This window comes from Elgaria multicarinata, chromosome 3 (assembly GCF_023053635.1).
Source record: "Elgaria multicarinata webbii isolate HBS135686 ecotype San Diego chromosome 3, rElgMul1.1.pri, whole genome shotgun sequence".
NCBI classification, from domain to species: Eukaryota; Metazoa; Chordata; class Lepidosauria; order Squamata; family Anguidae; genus Elgaria; species Elgaria multicarinata.
The window spans coordinates 122,601,598-122,620,244 of NC_086173.1; the positions used below are offsets into that span (position 1 = coordinate 122,601,598).

Sequence of the window (18,647 nt, forward strand, 5' to 3'; positions counted from 1 at the left end):
AAATATCGATTCCATTCACCAGTGCCAGCAAATATTTCCATACAGTTTTTCAAATGAGGTTCAGATATGTGTAGAGATACTTTACTGTGCTCTGACAAGGGGTTCTGAGGACCACTTCATATATTACGCTTTTCTTATACTTAAAGCTCACCTGTGTAGGAAAAAGTGTGAACGCACATTTACAGATTGGCCTACTGAGAGAGAAGTGGCTGTTCTTCTTCATAGTTTCTATGCAGCCTCACAATTGGGTTCTATCTGTACAGAGCAATTTCTGGAGCCTTCTGAGGTTTTGGCTAAGGAGCTAGCAATCTGACCATTCACCTTGGAGAGGGAGGAAAGTCCTCCATGCACATGCTGTGGGACGAGTGCTATTCTGTCCAGTTCTGTTCCATCCACAGAGCAGCATCTTAGTGAACCTGGGCCAGATCTATACCAAGCAGGATATGACACTTTGAAAATGGTTTGAAAGCTGTATATGGAGTGTGTCCTGGCCCCCAACAGTTGTCACTACTGTTATAAACCATTTCAAAGCAGCAGTGTAGATCCTGCCTTGATATCCTAAATTGATCTTCACAGCTTTTTTTTTTTTTACCATTTGTTAGGATATTTTATATTTCTTTGTTTATGGTCTTTTTGATTTTCTCTATTCTCCTTTTTCCAAGTGGCCTGAGTTCCACCTGTAAAATAAAGAAAGAAGGAAAAAAAGAAGAGAAGAAAAGAACGGGCCACACCTCGAAACAGTACTGAAACTTTGGGTTTTATAGCATAGTAAAATGTCCTCATAACATAGTGAAATGTCCAACACATTTTAGTAGAAGAAAACTATATTCTCAAAAAGTGCTCCTGAGGAAGGTCTTTGCTGAAACACGATGGCTATTTTACTGTGTTATGAGAACATTTCATATATATATAGTTTCAGTACCATTCTGAGGTGTGGCTTCTTTTCTTTTTCTTTTTTGCTTGCTTGTATTTGCTGCTGCTCCTTCTATAGTACTTTTTCTGCAGATGCTCTTGGCAGTTCCCAGTTTCACAGTCAAAACCCTTTCTGCTACTTGAGTCTGTTCTATAGAGCCTTGAGTCCTTTTTTATCTGTCTTGAACACTGTAGATAGATATGATTTGAGATAAGCACCAAAACAGTTTCCATCACAACTCTTAATCCTGGTGTCGCTGCCACCACCTCCAGACCCATTGACTTGCGTATCTGCCCTTGTACTGACCTGGGTACCAACAGAGCTGGCATTATCAGTACCAATAATCCCTATCTTCTTGTCACTGATGATACTGGCACAATCCAAATATCAATCATTACTGTTTATCCCAACATAGCCCTCAACATTGTCGTCTCCCCTAGTTATCTTTCTGACTTGCATTCCCAAGGCATTGCTGGACAACCTTCTCCTTCTCACTATCATGCACCATGAGCATCCATCTCAGATTTGGAAAGGGCTTTTGAGAGAAAGATTATTATAAAGGTGGCATATAAATGTAATAATAAATAAATATATGTTTGAATCACCTCTGTATTTCACAATGGGGGACTCTAAAATTGCTTCTTCTGTGGAGGACTTATGCATTCATTCAGAACAAATTCTATGCTTCTGTATTTTGGTCTCAAAGTACAGCAGGTTCCTTCACCTATCAATGATCCCATTTTCCAACTAGTATAATCAGAAATAGTGGTAACTGTCGTCCTGTCTATGCCCCCGGCCCTTCTACGGGTTGCTAAAGATATTTGAGTTTAGCCTATCAACCCCTCAACTTAATTGCAGGCTTGAAAATATGTACAAGATAAAGATTGCAGCTTTCTGTTCTTACTCCCAGACTCAAACTCCTTGATCATACACTGTAAAAGAAACAATCATAAGTGATGTCTCCAACAGACAAAGAGGCCAGGAAATGGCTCGCAGATTTTAATCTACTGCCGCACTAACCCTTTAGATATCCAACTATCAGTTGTGCATAGCTAGATATTTTAATGGGATGAGGCATCTACTTTTCCATGTTGAGGCATTCCCACTCTCCAAACAATGGATCAGTACTGCTCAAAATGTGGCAGGCTGCAATTCTGAGGTTAAGGCCTTAGCTAGACCTAAGGTTTATCCCGGGATCGTCCCTGCCTGCTCCCCAGATATCCTGTGTGTCATTTACATGAACAGGGATGACCCCAGGACGATCCCGAGATAAACCTTAGGTCTAGCTAAGGCCTCAGTCTCTCAACATACATGGCTGTGCACAACTGCCCTGCAGCCCAAGTATCCAACGTTCTATGCCTCAGTAATCTCTGCCCATGGACTATTGATTGACAGGTACCATATATTTCCTCAGTTCCTCATTGATAAACCTTCATCTCATAGTTGGGCATGGCTCATGTTTGCACTCAGTTGTAATACATTCACAAGCTATATGCTTGTGATATCACACTGAAGTCTGATATTAAATAAATCAAAATCTGATAAGGCTCATCCGATTTCACATGGACATTTCAAACCCAAAGGAGAAAACTGCCATGAGGTTTTCACATCTTCTGAGAGTGATAAAGGGACTCTGCACCTCTTTCAGGCACAAGGGCTTTTTCAACTCAACCACAGTCTGCTTTTCAACTTACAGTACAGCATAAGACTAAACAGAAGTGTTCATAAAAACAGGCTAGAACGTAATAAAGATAACCAAGACAGAACAATTTACTTTTCTAGAACAATATGCTTTATTTATGAGATGATAAACAGAAATAGAATATTGAAATTAAAGCTGAAAATTGTTTAGCTAGCTGATACACTCCCTCCTCTGAGAGAGAGGAGAGCCAGCAGAGTTCAAAAACTTAATTTCTCGTTTCCATGGGTTTAAGAGTCAATTTTTCCACATCAGCCGTAGGGGAAAAACTATGTAGACAAATACAAGGAAAAAGGCATAATGTATGAACCATTCCTAATTTTTGTTTCCTGTGTACTTTGGTGTTAAAGTAACATGCTGATATCACAGAGATCATGCTGATTATATAAAAATGAGTGTTAGTGAAGTGACAAATATGAGGAGGATTGCAGTTCTTCAGTAGAATTATTAATACCTCTTTAAAAGATCTAGTGCCATAAATGTCTTTAATTATTTTAGGTGTTCACTGCGGCATGAGTGTGGTAATTCTGATGAGCCTTATTTCTGGATAAGTGCAAGTGAGGGAGTACATCAGTGTCCTTCAATGATCATAATGCCGTCAGAAATAAACATTGAGAAGGAGAACAAGGTATGCAAAACAGGATTTGCACTATATCTGGATCTCATTTCGTATACAGTGGGATTGAACTATTGATATTTTGCCATATTGTTGAGAACTGAGAGAAAATTGGCCTCTTAAAACAATGGTATTTCCTGCTTTAGGTTTTTGAAATTTTTACTCATGTGGTAGAGCACAGGCTTTGCATGCGGGGGGGGGGGGTCTCCCAGATTCAATCTGTGGCATCTCCAGCTAGGACTGGAGAAACGCCTGCCTGAAACTTTAGAGGGCTGCTGCCAGTCAGTGCAAGTTCATTCAAAAGGAAACAAATGGTCTTTGAGAGTATCATTCCATATAAAAGAAATCATGCTATCAAAGCTGCCCCCATCTTTGGTCCAGCTAGGAGGAACTGTTATAATATATCATTCGGACCAAGTACAAAGACAGTACAAAAAAAGATGGTATATATAAGGCCCGGGCTGAGAAAACAAGCCTGAGCCTAAAGTGGCTGCAAACAGGCTTAAAATCTGGCCACAAAAGGCTAACTAGTTGAAACTTGTAAAAAATGGAAGTAGAAATTCTAAATATTCAGCAATGTAGATAAGATGAAAATTGGTTCCTTTTTTAGTTTTGACAACAGAGGATTTTTTTAAAAAAACTAAGCACACAGCTGTACAGTTAGAGCTAGATGGTCACTATTGTGGTACCTTTCACTGGACCAGATGTTGAGTCTTGAGGGGGTCTTTTTCTTTTGGCTGAGGACAACACTATGAGGCTGCATTTAATTTTATTGCTATTTATATATTGCTATTATACTTTATTGATTATATAAAAATAATACATGACTAAACATTTTTTTATTTGAAATTCTTTAAGAACAGAATGGCTCAAGTATTGTCTTGTATATCTTACAGCCAAGTAACAGACAGGCATTTGAGCCAGAGTAGTTTTGTAAGAACATTTGATTTAAAAAATCACTGGCTGCACATGTACACTTCTTGAATCATAAGCAGACATTATCTTATTTATGTTCATGGTCAAAAACATGATCCGTTCTTCCTCAAAATTTCAGAGGTCATTCTGATCACAGCATGGGTGGCAGATCCAAAGACTTGTTTGCAAACAACTGCAGAAGATTTCTGTTCATCTTCCATCCTTAAAATCCTTTCTTGAGATAGAGGATTAATTTAGTATAAGAGCCAGTAGAAAAACTTAACTATTTCCCTTAGTATCCTCCAACCCTTGGGTTACAAAGGCAAAAAAAATTAATAATGTTAAAATAAACCAACAACAAAAAAATAATTTAAAGCTTCTCTTCTAAGACTAGAGTCAATACATTCAAAATATTTAACCTTCTAACTTTAGTGAAAATCATAGGCAGAAAATGCTAGCCTAACAACACCTCTATCTTGTCCTTTCACGCTTCCATTCCTGAAGCAATTTTCCTAGGTTTTCACCTGTAAAGCAGGAACCTCTTCAGTTTGTTGTTCAAACAGCTGCAGTGAGTTCTGTGACCAGATTGCATATGGATTGGAATTGCATTGTTTTTTAATGTTTCCATTCAGTTGCATCTGGTGAACCACTACTATACACTGCTTTCAGCACTTTTAAAAAATAGAAATATGGTTTATGTATCTTAAAATAACTGAAGAAGAAATTGCTTAAATACACCATAAAAATAGTGTATTTATTTTCATTAATTAAATAAATATATTTATCCCAAAGTGAAATGTTTCTCTTAACTTCCACTTTCAAAATGTCAGACCACAAGTCACAATAAACTTAAACCTATAAAAATAACTTCAAGTCAAGTTCCTTTCTTCACCTGTATCAGCAAGGAGACATGTGCCATGATATCTCCAGTGCTGCAATGGGAAAACAAAACAAAAAAAGATTTAAAGGTGCCCCATGAGGAAAATCAGGGGGAGGAGACTGTGTTGCTCCCACCCCGATTTTTGGATATTTAAAAATTTCCCCAGCCTTGTTGTGCAGAAAAAGGGGCTGAGGAATTTTTTTTTAAAAGGTGGACATTACTCCTATTGCCATCGCAATTGGAGTCGGAAAGAGGGACTTGGCAGCAGACAAAATGGGTCTGTACCAGGCCCCCTGGGATGTGGGCTGAGGGAGAGGGAGGAGGGGAAATAAGCTACGCATAGTAGTTTATTTGTCCAATCATGTGACAGGGCACAGTGGGCTATTTCCAAAATAAACTAGTGCGTGAAGTGTATTAAATCACCGTGGGTTAAAGTGACATGCGAACCTGGCCAAATTGTTATGCAAGTAGAGGATTGTATGGCTGCTTTTTTGCCGTCAAACATAGACATTAGTCTAGTTGCTTCAGAATAATAGAGATGTGATCTTTCATTTAGAAAAAGAGCAGCTTTTTGTAAAATGGCCAGAGAAGATTTTTGTAGGGCTAGTTTACTATTCACTGTTTGTTGCCTGTCCTTTTCTGTTGTCGTATTACTTAGTTGTTTGGCATGGCACATGCTTTACACCGATGCTATAGGAATTTACTGTCTCTTCTTCTGCAATCTCAGTCTGTGTTACAAAAAAATCCAAACTCTGTAGAACCCTGTTTTGATAATAAAAATACAGATTAAATACATCTAGACAAATATATTTGATTTATATGTTTTCAGGGATAGAATTCTAACTCAAACACAAGGTAGATCCCCACAGATTATATGAGACAACCTCATTCACTCTACTGTAATCCAGAATAGTAATATATTCCAACAAGCACAAAACAAGAAGTAATACATTCAAAGGCAACTCAAGCACAGACTACACATCAAGTCACAAAACATGCACATATGTAGCATATTATCAAGGAATTAACCATTTGTAAAATGGAGCAAAGTTTTACAACCTTATAAAACTTCATAAAACCTTATAAAAATTATAAAAAATATTTTTTTCAATATTCTGTTTTCTGTTAACCTAACCATTGTAGAAGATTAAGTAGTGAGATCCTAAGATAATGACCTAGTTTGCATGGCAACCCACGCTTAATTTACCTGCAGGGGCTGTTACATCATGCTTAGGATGACCATATGGAAAGGAGGACAGGGCTCCTGTATCCTTAACTGTTGTATAGAAAAGGGAATTTCAGCAGGTGTCATTTGTATGCATGCAGCACTAGAGTGACCAGATACAAAAGAAGGTTTTAACTGCAGCTTTAACTATTGTGATGAAGAGGGAATTTCACCAGGTGTTCCATGCATACCAATAACACAGTATTTGAAATGAAATTCCCTTTTCTACATAACTTTTAAGGATACAGGAGCCTTGTCCTCCTTTTCATATGGAGACCCTAATTATGCTTGGCACCTATGGGTGCCATTTTTACATGGTGCCTACAGGCACCTGGCTTGCCATGGCTTTTTGTGTTGTGTGAACCTAAGAGACAGGGATTAAAGCAATCCATTACTTGTTTTAGAATTTTTATGAGGGTTGTCTAACCCTCAAAAAGAAAACCTGCTTAGGTTTGGATGTCATGACAAGCCAGGTGCCCAGAGGCACCAGGCACAACACAAAAGCCTCCATGTGTAAATTAACCTACAGTGGACTGTCGTGTAGTGCAAATTAGGTCAATAGCTACATAGGCTGGGCATTCCATTTAAGATAATAAACCAGGGTCCGCCTGATTTATTTCAATTGCAGCAAATAGGCCTTCTGGTCATAGAACTTGGTCTTTAAGCACAGAATGTTAGAACCTCTATAAAAAAGTTGCACTAGTTTAACCATATTATATATATATATATATATATATATATATATATATATATCTCCTTCTGACAAGTATGATGTAAAATGAAAAACTGATTATGCCAATGTGTTTCTTAAGCCACCTAGTCAGTATAATGTAAACTTTTATCAATCTTTTACTGTAGTGCTACCTTTTTCTCCACACTTAGGGCATGATAATCCAAATAAACGGGAATATTCCAAGTTTGAATGGAACGAAGATGTCTTGCGATTATGGAAATAATATCCAAACTGTAGCTAAAGTTCATGTACTATCTTGGAAACAATATGTTTATTGCAATTTTCTTCCCAGAGAGAAATATCCACCCTTTCCACCCAATCAAGGTATGTAACAAATAACAATATTAGCACACTAAAAAAAAAAAAACATTGGGAATGTGATATTGACCTTCAGATGAAACTTCAGCGTGTTTTTGCAGTTATTTGTATTTATTTAGCAACATCAAGTTTCTACAGTCATTAAATGTGTAATTAAATTAGTGCTTGAATATATGTAATGTTTCTTTGTTTTCTTTTTCACAATGTATTTTTTCTGTTTTGTAAATATTCACAGAAAAAAGAGGGGGAAAAGATTTGTTGAAAACTTTATAGCACTCAGGATTATTTGCTAGTTTGTGAGTGTTGCCAAGGGAATATTGATACCTTCTTGTGCACTACCCAGCAAGATTGGGACACAATCCATTCCACATTCCTTTTTTCTTTCTTTTTTTTAAAGGGGTGTTGTCAGAAAATCTGCAACCTGATTATATTATTACAATTATATATAATTGCTTCCTTTTAAATGCATGAAAACCAATATTATGACTAAATTTACACTGCCCAGACCTACACAGAGACCTGATTCACATGACATGACAGCCCACTGTGGCTTAATTTACCTGTGTGGGCTGTTGCATCATACCGGCTGCCCATTGGCATCATTTTTGCATGGGGCCTGTAAATGCCCGGCTTGCGATTTTGTGCGAACGCAGGCAGCACAGATTGTTTGAGGGTGATTTGAGGATTATATGACTCTCAAACAATCCCTGTTGCCTGGATCCGCATGACATGACAAGCCAGATGTCGCAATCAGCATGCAAAAATGGTGGCTATGGGTTCCCAGGACAACGCAACAGCCTACACAAGTAAATTAAGCCACGGTGGGCTATCATGATGTGCGAACATGCCCACTGATTGAAAGAAGGCTAAAAGCCATCCCATTTATCCTGGGGAAATGGAGGGGTCATCCCTCTCCGCCCACAGGATCCCCTGTGTGTCATGTGGACGCAGAGGGATGATCCCAGGACAATCCCTGGGATAAGAACTCGTAATGACATTCCCCCAGTCTCCACAGGTTTGGATGCCTATAGCACTATTTTTAAGATATGTGGGTTTTGATGTGGGCAATAACATATCGGGCAAGTGAGCCATCTTCATAGCGAAGCACACATTCACTATAACCATTGTAGTGTGAACCACTTTTATTGCCAGTTATTATTTTTAACCAGCTTTGAAGGGTAGTGCTAAAAAAGTTGTCTATTTTTTAAAAAGTTAAGTCATGAAATAGCACTTAAGTGAAGGAGTATTATATACATAACCATATAATGTTATCTATATTTATATCCATAAGTGATTGAAAGGACTTTTTAAATACATAGCATTATAATGCCCTTAAAATAGTAAGGAAACTGGTACGGAGAAAACATAGTGGGATGTACACACAAAATGCACAATACTGCCTGATAGTGTGGAAAGTCCGTTGCTATTGTAGTTTACAGCAAGAGATCAAATATTTATTAGCACTAGGAGCCATCTGTCTAGAACCACCCAGAACTATTTTATCTATACCAGCCAGCCTAGATACTGAGGCCCGTACAACTTGGTGGTCAACCCATTACAAGCTAAGCTTTTTTAACATGGTGAGAGGTATACCTACAAGACCAGTCATGATAAAAATTGCATCGATTAATAATGGAGTCAACTGGTTGTATGGATTCCCTTTGGGTTTAGCAACCATCTTTTCTCTCTGGGTGGTATAGATTGCTGGGGCTTAACTTTTGACAGGTCAAGAATGGTTCATTCATACATTATGTTACAGTTTTTCATTTCTCTGACAGATGTAAGTTTTTATGTGAATCTGCGAAACTTCCCCCCACCCCCCAACCTGGCATCTGTGTTTCCAAGTACTGCATGATTAACAGAAATTCCACAGGTGAAGCTTTTCCAGGCATGCAAAGCCAGTGGGAAAGGCTGTTGTGTGGCAGTCTGGCTGATTAACTTGCAGTTGACAAGCATGTACTTTGCTGTTCTTGTGCAAATACAGTTTTATTTATTTCATTTATTTCTTACATTTCTGTACCTCCCAATAGCCGAAGCTCTCTAGTTTGAAGCTTGAATTTATCAATCTAACTGTGTACTATTTCTAGTAACTTATGATAATTTATGACACTGTGCCTAGTAGAAATAATGTATTATATTTTATGGATGCCTTTGGTAATGTGATGCTGAAGAAATCTAGTTTGTACAATTTTGTATCCTAACTTCCTGAGTACAAAATGGAAGCCTTGTCAGAAACAAAATTGGCAACTGTGAAAATCTCTGAAATTTTCAAATTACAGGCTCCTTGAGGCTCCTTTAAGATATATATTTGTGCAAGCAAAACTGCTTCAAACCATATGAAATGTTATCATACTAATAAAACTGCATTTCACAGGTGTTGTAATGTTTGGTACCAAATCTGCTTTCATCCATGCCAAAGAAGAAAACTGCAGGTTTTCTTTCTCTATAATTAATTTTTGTAATGTGACTGTTTGATTTGGGGAAATAGAGTTTAACAGTCATTGTGAATGAAGAAAATCCTGTGAGTTTGTGAGGTGGGGTGGTGAAAAGAGAGACTCTGAAGAGCTTTGTCTCCTGGGAAAAGAGATAGTTTTGAGACATATTTTTTTCTTCAGACATTTATGTTGTCTTGAAAGCAAAGAAAAATGTGAAAGCAACTCTCTTATGACCTGATATTCCTTGGCTTGGTTTTTTGTTTTGTTTTTTGTGCAGATCATGTGATAGTTCAAACTGTTGTACGGGTCAATGACAAAAATATTGTATGGGCCAATTTCACCATCTATGATTGCAAGAGAACTGGAAACATTTATCCAAAGACAGCGTAAGTGATCCGATGGTCTGTAAATTACAGTGGAGAGGAGGTGGCAGGTTGCTGACAAACAGTAGGTTGCTTGGCTATGAATTGCATCAGAATCTGAGGTTGGGAAATCCTTTTCATTTTTGTTTTGTTTTGTTTTAAGTAGGGGAGAGATTGTGTATTAGGTAATCTAAAAAGGCTGCATTCACCACCAAGGAGCAATTATCGTAGTGGGTTAACTAAGGAAGAACCACTTTGTTATCAACCAGATATTTTGGGTCCTGGGACGGATTTGGCAAGAAAGATGTTGTAGCTGGCCAAGATTTGCAAAGAAAGGGTCTTAGAGCATTTTAGACCATCTGGACATTTTGATAGGTTTTGGCATTTTTTCCTTCCAAATTACTTAAATGTGAATATATATATATATATATATATATATATACGAGAAAGCTTTGGAGTTAACCCTCAGAAGTCTTCTTAATTATCAGGAGAGAAATACCATGTATTTAAAAACTGATCTGTCTATTGTACAACAAAAGACTGTTTCTAGTAAATATGCTGAACCTGAAGATTACACAGGTCATACGAATTTTGGAAATAGATGGATATTAGCATGTTAGGGCTCATTTTTCTCTCATGTGCCACTGCCAGTATCCTTAGACATTATCCCTGCATCCTTACATCTCATGTTCTTTTAGCAACCAGTCTTTTGAGACAAGAGTTAGGGACAATAGTAGTAAGTGAAATCTGAGGTGCATTGAAATGGTGTGATTTTAGTACAACTTCAAGAGCAGTGAGTGAAGAGCAGCCTGACTTTTCCATTTGATGGATTGCCAACCCAAAGCAGGGCACTGTTGATTGTCCAAGACTAACCATCCATTTTGCAGTTTATAAGCAAAGACGGCCCACCCACCCCACCTGTAGTCCTCCTTCCTGGCCGGGCGGGTATCCTAGCTTCGTGGAGGAAATCATATCCCACTGTCCCATGAAGGGCTGCTACATCAGCAACCTGACTCCCATCCTGATTTCCTAGCCTGATTTTCAAGCCTTTGCCCCTTTCTCTACCCGTGTGGAAAAAAAACTGGGAGCTCTGACTCCTAGAAACTGAATGTGCAGGTTCCCCTTATGTGGAGCTACCACATGCACTGCTAGATAAATGTGGGGCTTTGCTTTTTCATGGAAAAATGAGGATTTATACACACCTGAAACTTGCTTCCCTTCCATTCCCTTCTCGCTCCTATCCCATATTCCTTACCAGCTGCCCCATTTTCTAAGCCTTTTCCAGCTCCACCACCACCAGCAACAAATCAAAACATAATAAAAATTAACTTTTTATTGGTGCACAAAGTGGCTTATTTGACTTGCTTAAGTCTGAGCTTGCTTAATACTGGTTTAAATCTACTAAGGCACTATTTGGTGTCATTTCTGGGTTGGGCTGGATTGGATGGCTAGCTTGGGTGGGGTGATGGTGGTGGTGAAAAGTGTGTGTGTGGAGTTCAGTCTCATTGGTTGTGGGGATGGAAGGATGCATTTGGTAAGTTGGGAAGGGGTGGCCTGACTGGAATGGAGGGATCCATACATTGTGGATAGAAGGCTTGAAGTCCCTTTACTAAGGGCTGTCTACACTGCCCAAGTCCCCAGGAATGTTATTGGACTAAATTCCCTGAGAATTGCCCCTCCTCTGGGGTAAATCCGCAATAGACCCTTGGGAACATTGCAGCAAAACTCCTTGAACGTTTGCAGGGATGGAACAGAATTTATTATACAGGTTCCCCTTATAGGGAGCCACCTCATTGGCTGGCATGTTGTGCAAACCCAGCCAGTAGCATGCTTTCAGAAAGCACATGCTGAGGAATGTTTTGTGGTTGTAAGAATGCTATATATGGTGGTGTTAGCTACATTTAAGAATACTACTTGAGTTTCACATTGTGATTGTTATCGTATACTTTGCAGCTAATAACCTGGTTCTGTTCTGTTTTAAAATTAAAGCTGAGATTTTTCAGGTTCAGATGAATATAACTGTCCCAGACATAAATACTGAATTACCCAGAATGACCACATAATTTCTTTAATGTCAACTTTACCATGCCTAAGGAGTTTAACTCCAGTGATCTCCCCAGAGTGAAAGGCAAGAAAAGGTGTGGACAGACAAGGGAACTGAATAAATCTGGCTGCTATCCCTCATTCTGAGTATGCTAAACTTGTGAGTTCTCAGGGTTAAAGCAGTATTCACAGAAACATTCAGGGACATTGTACATGTGATGCAATTTGAGAAGAACATCTTAAGTTTTCTGAGTTGCACTACAGTAAACATATATTCCACTAGTTTTGATAGTCTCCAGAGTGCTAGCTCTGGCCTGTAGAAATGTGCATATATCTCAGGAGTGTGCTAATGCATCCTTCTAGCTTTGATGCTAACACCCCAGTTACAGGAAGTAAAAACCACTGTAAAAAGCGATGGTAGCAAGCTAATATCATGTGACATGAGCTGTAAAAGAAAGGGTTAATATTTTATGGCCCATGTTAGCAGATCACACAGTATTGTCATAATGTTAGCACCAACCTTAACAGGACTTTGTCTGTTAATAAAATGGGTAAGGGAGAGGATGGTGATGGTGGTGTCAGGTGTCTACTGAAAGCAAATTTTATTTACTACCCTTTGATGGCAAAGTTACCTCTGCACTTGTGAAAGCAGAATTTTCTGCAGAAGTTATTTGTGAACAAGGAGGATAAAGGGAAGTAGCTCAAAAACAGATGTGGTATGACTAGCCCTCTGAGCTAGATTAAGTAGAATGGCAGAGGAACAGCCTGTAGGCCTCCCTGCCAACCCCCCAAGGAGAGTTAGAATTTTAAAATCTTCAGTGGATAGACTTGCCATAAGGCCATAATGGAGACTGTGTAGACTTATAAGGGATATATAACACCAGAGAGGAGTCTGTAAACTACACTGGTATGAGTTAGTACGTGTACTTGCTTTTTATGCATTTCAGATGTACCAGCTGCCTCTCGGCTAAATGGAAGTGTTACTGGTGCACTAGAAAATACACCTGCGTCTCCAATGCGACTGAATGCGAGGACTCAGTACTGATGAATGTAAGCCACAAAACAATGCTTAACTCATATGACCTGTTCTTTGCATGATACTGGTTTGTTTCCTCTTTATTTGAGGGAAATAATAACTACTGATAGGGGCCATTGGCTTTTGGAACATCTTACGTGTGCATGCCTACAGTGCAGAGAACTAAATGGACAGACAATGTGTTGGTTTACACAGATATACTGTGGCCTATTTATTTTGTCGATGATGGTCACATATAGTAGTTCTATACATATAGAGTTCTATACATATAGAATGGTCCAGAAAGCCACATGGAAGTCTTCCAAAAGCCAGTCATTGCTAATCTTCTAGGCTTTGTGTTCAAAATTTTCTGTCCTTAACTGACCTTTGGCTTCATCAAATCTAAATTTCCTCATCCCCTGAGTCTCACATTCCATTAACCCAACCTACTTTACAGGGTTGCTGTTCTGAGGATAAAATGGAGGGGAGGAGGATTATGTATGCCACCTTGGGTTGCTTGGACAAAAAAAGATGGGATATAAATGGAATAAATAAATAAATAAATAAATAAATAAAATGCGAGTATGAGCACTGTAATACCAGTTACTTAAACTTGTGCTCTGATGTTCATTGATGAAAAACTATCCGTATAGTATACCATTTCTATTTCAACACCCTCAGCAATTTATCCAGGTACAGGATGTTTGGAAATATAGGTTGATGGTTTTTAAAATGCAAACAATTAATGTTAAAAGTATTCAAACTTTCCTAGTTTTTTCAGTAGGCTTTATCACTTAGCTGTTTATTACCATGCAGAATTGGGACAGTATCTTTATTTCCACGTACTTTGCAATACCCAGTTTTAAGCAATAAAATAAATCTCATAATAACGTACTTTTTTTAGCCTATTAGTCTATTGTGGGACACTAATAAAATGGCAGCTAACAAGACAACAGCAGTAAAAATCAACAATTCTAAACAGGAATTCACCTTTATTCAAAATGTGTTTCCTAATAATAGCAAAATGTGGTGGAGCGCTGCTTTTTACATTTAAAATTTTAAGATTCCTTTTAATTATGTGCTGCTTTTAATAATGTATTAGTTTTAAATGTTTTAATTATATTATTTTATGGCATTTGCATTTATGTTGTACCCCACCTCAATCCGGAGGGAGAGGCGGGTAACAAATAAATATATTATTAGTAGTAGTAGTATTAGTAGTATTAAAATGGAGTTAATTTAAATAAATTGGTCTTTTAGCAATCCGTTTACTGGGCCTTTACATTTTAAGTTGAATACTTCTTTGGCACTGTAGTTCTGAAAATCTGAACCCTTTTCAAGTGTATTTAGTCTTTCCTTGATTGTTTTCTTTAGAAAGGGACTTGATCTTTGTGCCATGCTTTCTTCTTTCATTTCTTAGTCACACTTGTCTCCCCCTCCCCCATTTTAGTCTGCCTCAATTAAGCAAAAGTGCAAAATATTCAGAAAGAATTTGTTGGACAAAAAAAATCAGATCAATGCAGTGTAAAAAAAATTTGTCTCCTTTTTTCTTTTTAATTTTTCTTTCTCTACTTCGATTAAGCTTCCTTCCCCTAGAAGTTGTATCAATCAACTTTTATTTTTTCTTCTTTGTATATTACATAGTCACATAACTGTTGGTTTGATATTAATTGTTAGGGAATTGTTAGTATTCATTCCTTTTTTGTATCACTTTAAATGAAATAATTTTTAAATATATATATATATATAAGGATTTTCATATTATAACGATATGCCTTCATAAAAAAAAACACAATTGGCTGTTGCTTTGTTCAGTTGTATTTCCCCAATAAATGGTAATTTCACCACAGAAACAGAAGAACATTTACCTTTGTTGAGATTACAATTTGCAAAGTAATAAATCCTGCCTGTAAGCTTTTCCAACACAGAAGGAATCGTAAAAGCAGGCACTAGTTGTTTAGTTTAGCAATACAGAGTCTCAAAGGTGACACCTGATTGTTTATCTGGCCTGGTTTGAACACAACTCTACACTATAGTTTCGCTGTACTTGACAAATCTTGGGCTAGGACACTCTCCCCTCCTTGGAATGGATGCAGGGAGGAGCTAAGAAATATCTACTTCTTGTTTTTAATTAACCACTGATTAAAGTTATGTCCCAAAACCCAAAATGTGGTTAGTTTTTTAAACTATTATTTATTGAACAAGTCAGGATTAACCATAGTTTATAATCTGTCTTGTTTCAACAAACTATAGTTTAAACTAATCAAAGGTTCCAATTCAAATGTAATGAGAAACTCCCAGTCTCCCCCTCATGACTGCACAGAATTTCTTTTCTGGTGGTAGAATATGTACTGGTCAAGAAAAAAGCAACTTCCATAAACTAATAAGGAGGATAGATGTGATGGCTATCCTTCCTCTCCATATTTCTAATTACCAGGCATATATAGCATGGTACTGATACTTTTTGTGGGAGAAAGTTTCTTCATTCTTTGATAGCCACCCTAAAATTCAAAATAGTTTTGCTAAATAATTCCAGGCCAAAGTGTTCTTGCACAGAGGCCAAACCTCTCCACCTGAGTAGATTGCTGGGACTGTCAGCTTCAATTGAAGCTTCAGAAGGGTATACTTTGTATAGGAACAGAAGCCCAATTGTAGGACAGCGTAGGTGACCACTTGAAGAACACCCATTAGAGTTAAGCAACCTGATTCTATTTATTAAAAGAAAATGTTCCTATTTCTGAGCCAGAATTTCTTCCCATTCCGACTAGGAAGCATAATGGTTAAAATAAAATTACTTGCAGTTTACAGAGCTGTAGTGCAAACAAAGGAGATCATGGATTAGCTCAGTAATTTCACAAAATCTAGCTTGCGTGCCTGCATGGTTCCTTGGAAATCTGAATACTCAAGAGGAAGAAAATGCTGCTTCTCAGTTCCGCAAACTGTCTACTCCATGAAAGCATCATTCACAAGGCATATGCTATGCCTTCTGGCTTAGTATTTCACACTAACTCCGTTAGGAAAAGTATAGCAATTTCAGTGGCCCTTGACCACAACTTTAACTTTTCAAGCCTCCCGAATTCTTGCACTGTCAGCAAAATGAGCAGCCTAAACTGTTAAGGATTAAACTAAGCAGATGAATCCAGGACATCCAGAAGGAATCATCTTCAAAAGGGCTTCACAAAGCTAATCCAGAAACCTCTATATTCACTTTTTATGTACCTTTTAAATCTCCTGAAGTCGGTAGAAATTTTTGCTGCAGTGAAGTAGACTAAGAGGGGTGGGTAAAAGCCCTGAAGATTTGCATTAATCTGAAATTCACAGAATGGCTTTAGTTAACAGATGTTACTTCCTGCGAAAAACATAGAACAAGATTTCAAATGATGTTTCAAGAGCATGAACTGAATTTTAATAGACAAGTATTTCAGCAGACACTGGCATTTGAAAGCACAACATAAGAAGTTCTGCTTTCATGTTATACACCTATTTGCATTCGCAGACACCTGTGACCCGACTCCAGTGTTGCATTTTGTACCGATGATATTAAGACATGACTCCCAGCAGTAGCTGGGATCCTGAATTTGCTCCTACTAGCTGGTCTTTTGCATGAGTGGAATTCCACTCATGGATTCTCATGCCAGTGGAGGGGGCGAGTTGATTTTACTGATTCTCTCTTCCCTCTGCAGCCTCTTGTGCTGCTGAAAATCTGCTTGAAAGGGCTGGAGGACTGTCTGGAATGGGGTGGGGTTTGCAGGTGGAGGGTGGAGAATAGATGAAAATTGCCTTTCCTCCCTTCCACTGGCCGGATCCTCCACTGAATCTTGTTCCTTTCCTTCTTCCTGGAAGGGCACTTAATATTCATAGATGCTGAGTTAGGAACCAAGCCAGTAGGTAACATTAAGTAACTGTAAATTGGGAATAGTTAGATAGGATGTTTGTTTCGCTGCTGAGAAATGCATTCAAAAATTTAAATTTGGCTGCTTTCATCAAATGCATGCCTCAACAGTGAACCAGACGCCACCACCCCTTATCTATTCTCAAATAATATTAATTTGTATATTTCTTTATTGAATAGATTTATATACCATTTGCTATATTTAAAAGTATCTCTAAGTGGCTTGCAAGAATATTAAATACGACAAAATACATTATGATATACATTAAAATAGTTTAATTTGTTTTTAACTGTATATTTATTGTTTTATACTGTATGTTTTTATCTGTACACCACTCAGATCTTAGTGATATAGGGCGGGATATAAATATTTTAAATAAATAAATAAATAATAATTATTATTATTTATTTATATAGCACCATCAATGTACATGGTGCTGTACAGAGTAAAACAGTAAATAGCAAGACCCTGCCGCATAGGCTTACAATCTAATAAAATCATAGTAAAACAATAAGGAGGGGAAGAGAATGCAAACAGGCACAGGGTAAGGTAAAACTAACAGTATAAAGTCCACACAACATCAAGTTTTAAAAGCTTTAGGAAAAAGAAAAGTTTTTAGTTGAGCTTTAAAAGCTGCGATTGAACTTATAGTTCTCAAATGTTCTGGAAGAGCGTTCCAGGCGTAAGGGGCAGCCGAAGAAAATGGACGAAGCCGAGCAAGGGAAGTAGAGGCCCTTGGGCAGGCGAGAAACATGGCATCAGAGGAGCGAAGAGCACGAGCGGGGCAATAGTGTGAGATGAGAGAGGAGAGATAGGAAGGAGCTAGACCGTGAAAAGCTTTGAAGGTTAACAGGAGAAGTTTATATTGGATTCTGAAGTGAATTGGAAGCCAATGAAGAGATTTCAGAAGCGGAGTAACATGGTCAGAGCGGCGAGCCAAGAAGATGATCTTTGCAGCAGAGTGGTGAACAGAAACCAACATTAAAATCAGTCTAACACTATAACTACAAGCAAACTGGGCCGCAAATCACTCTGGGAGGGTCTGGGTAAAGAAATGGCCCTTTAATTGGTGCCTAAAGCATAACACTGGTTATTTCTCGGTTGGACTACTGCAACCTTCTTCTCTCTGGCCTTCCTTCTTCTCACATCAGTCCGTTGGTTTCTGTTCACCACTCTGCCGCAAAGATCATCTTCTTGGCTCGCCGCTCCGACCATGTTACTCCGCTTCTGAAATCTCTTCATTGGCTTCCAATTCACTTCAGAATCCAATATAAACTCCTCCTGTTAACCTTCAAAGCTTTTCACGGTCTAGCTCCTTCCTATCTCTCCTCTCTCATCTCACACTATTGCCCCGCTCGTGCTCTTCGCTCCTCTGATGCCATGTTTCTCGCCTGCCCAAGGGCCTCTACTTCCCTTGCTCGGCTTCGTCCATTTTCGTCTGCTGCCCCTTACGCCTGGAACGCTCTTCCAGAACATTTGAGAACTACAAGTTCAACCACAGCTTTTAAAGCTCAACTAAAAACTTTTCTTTTTCCTAAAGCTTTTAAAACTTGATGTTGTGCAGACTTCTACTGTTACTTTCTACTGTTAGTTTTTCCCT

At 38.2% G+C, this 18,647-nt stretch overlaps 1 protein-coding gene across 1 annotated transcript in view; it reads left to right on the forward strand.

Annotated features, from left to right (window-relative positions):
* Positions 1 to 18,647, forward strand: part of PLXND1 (plexin D1) — a 164,203-nt gene that overhangs the window by 62,448 nt on the left and 83,108 nt on the right. Inside the window, exons 6-9 of the mRNA XM_063121424.1 lie at positions 3,111 to 3,240; positions 7,131 to 7,305; positions 10,012 to 10,120; positions 13,087 to 13,189. Coding sequence (XP_062977494.1) covers positions 3,111 to 3,240; positions 7,131 to 7,305; positions 10,012 to 10,120; positions 13,087 to 13,189 — 517 coding nt within the window. The remainder of the gene's footprint in view (positions 1 to 3,110; positions 3,241 to 7,130; positions 7,306 to 10,011; positions 10,121 to 13,086; positions 13,190 to 18,647) is intronic.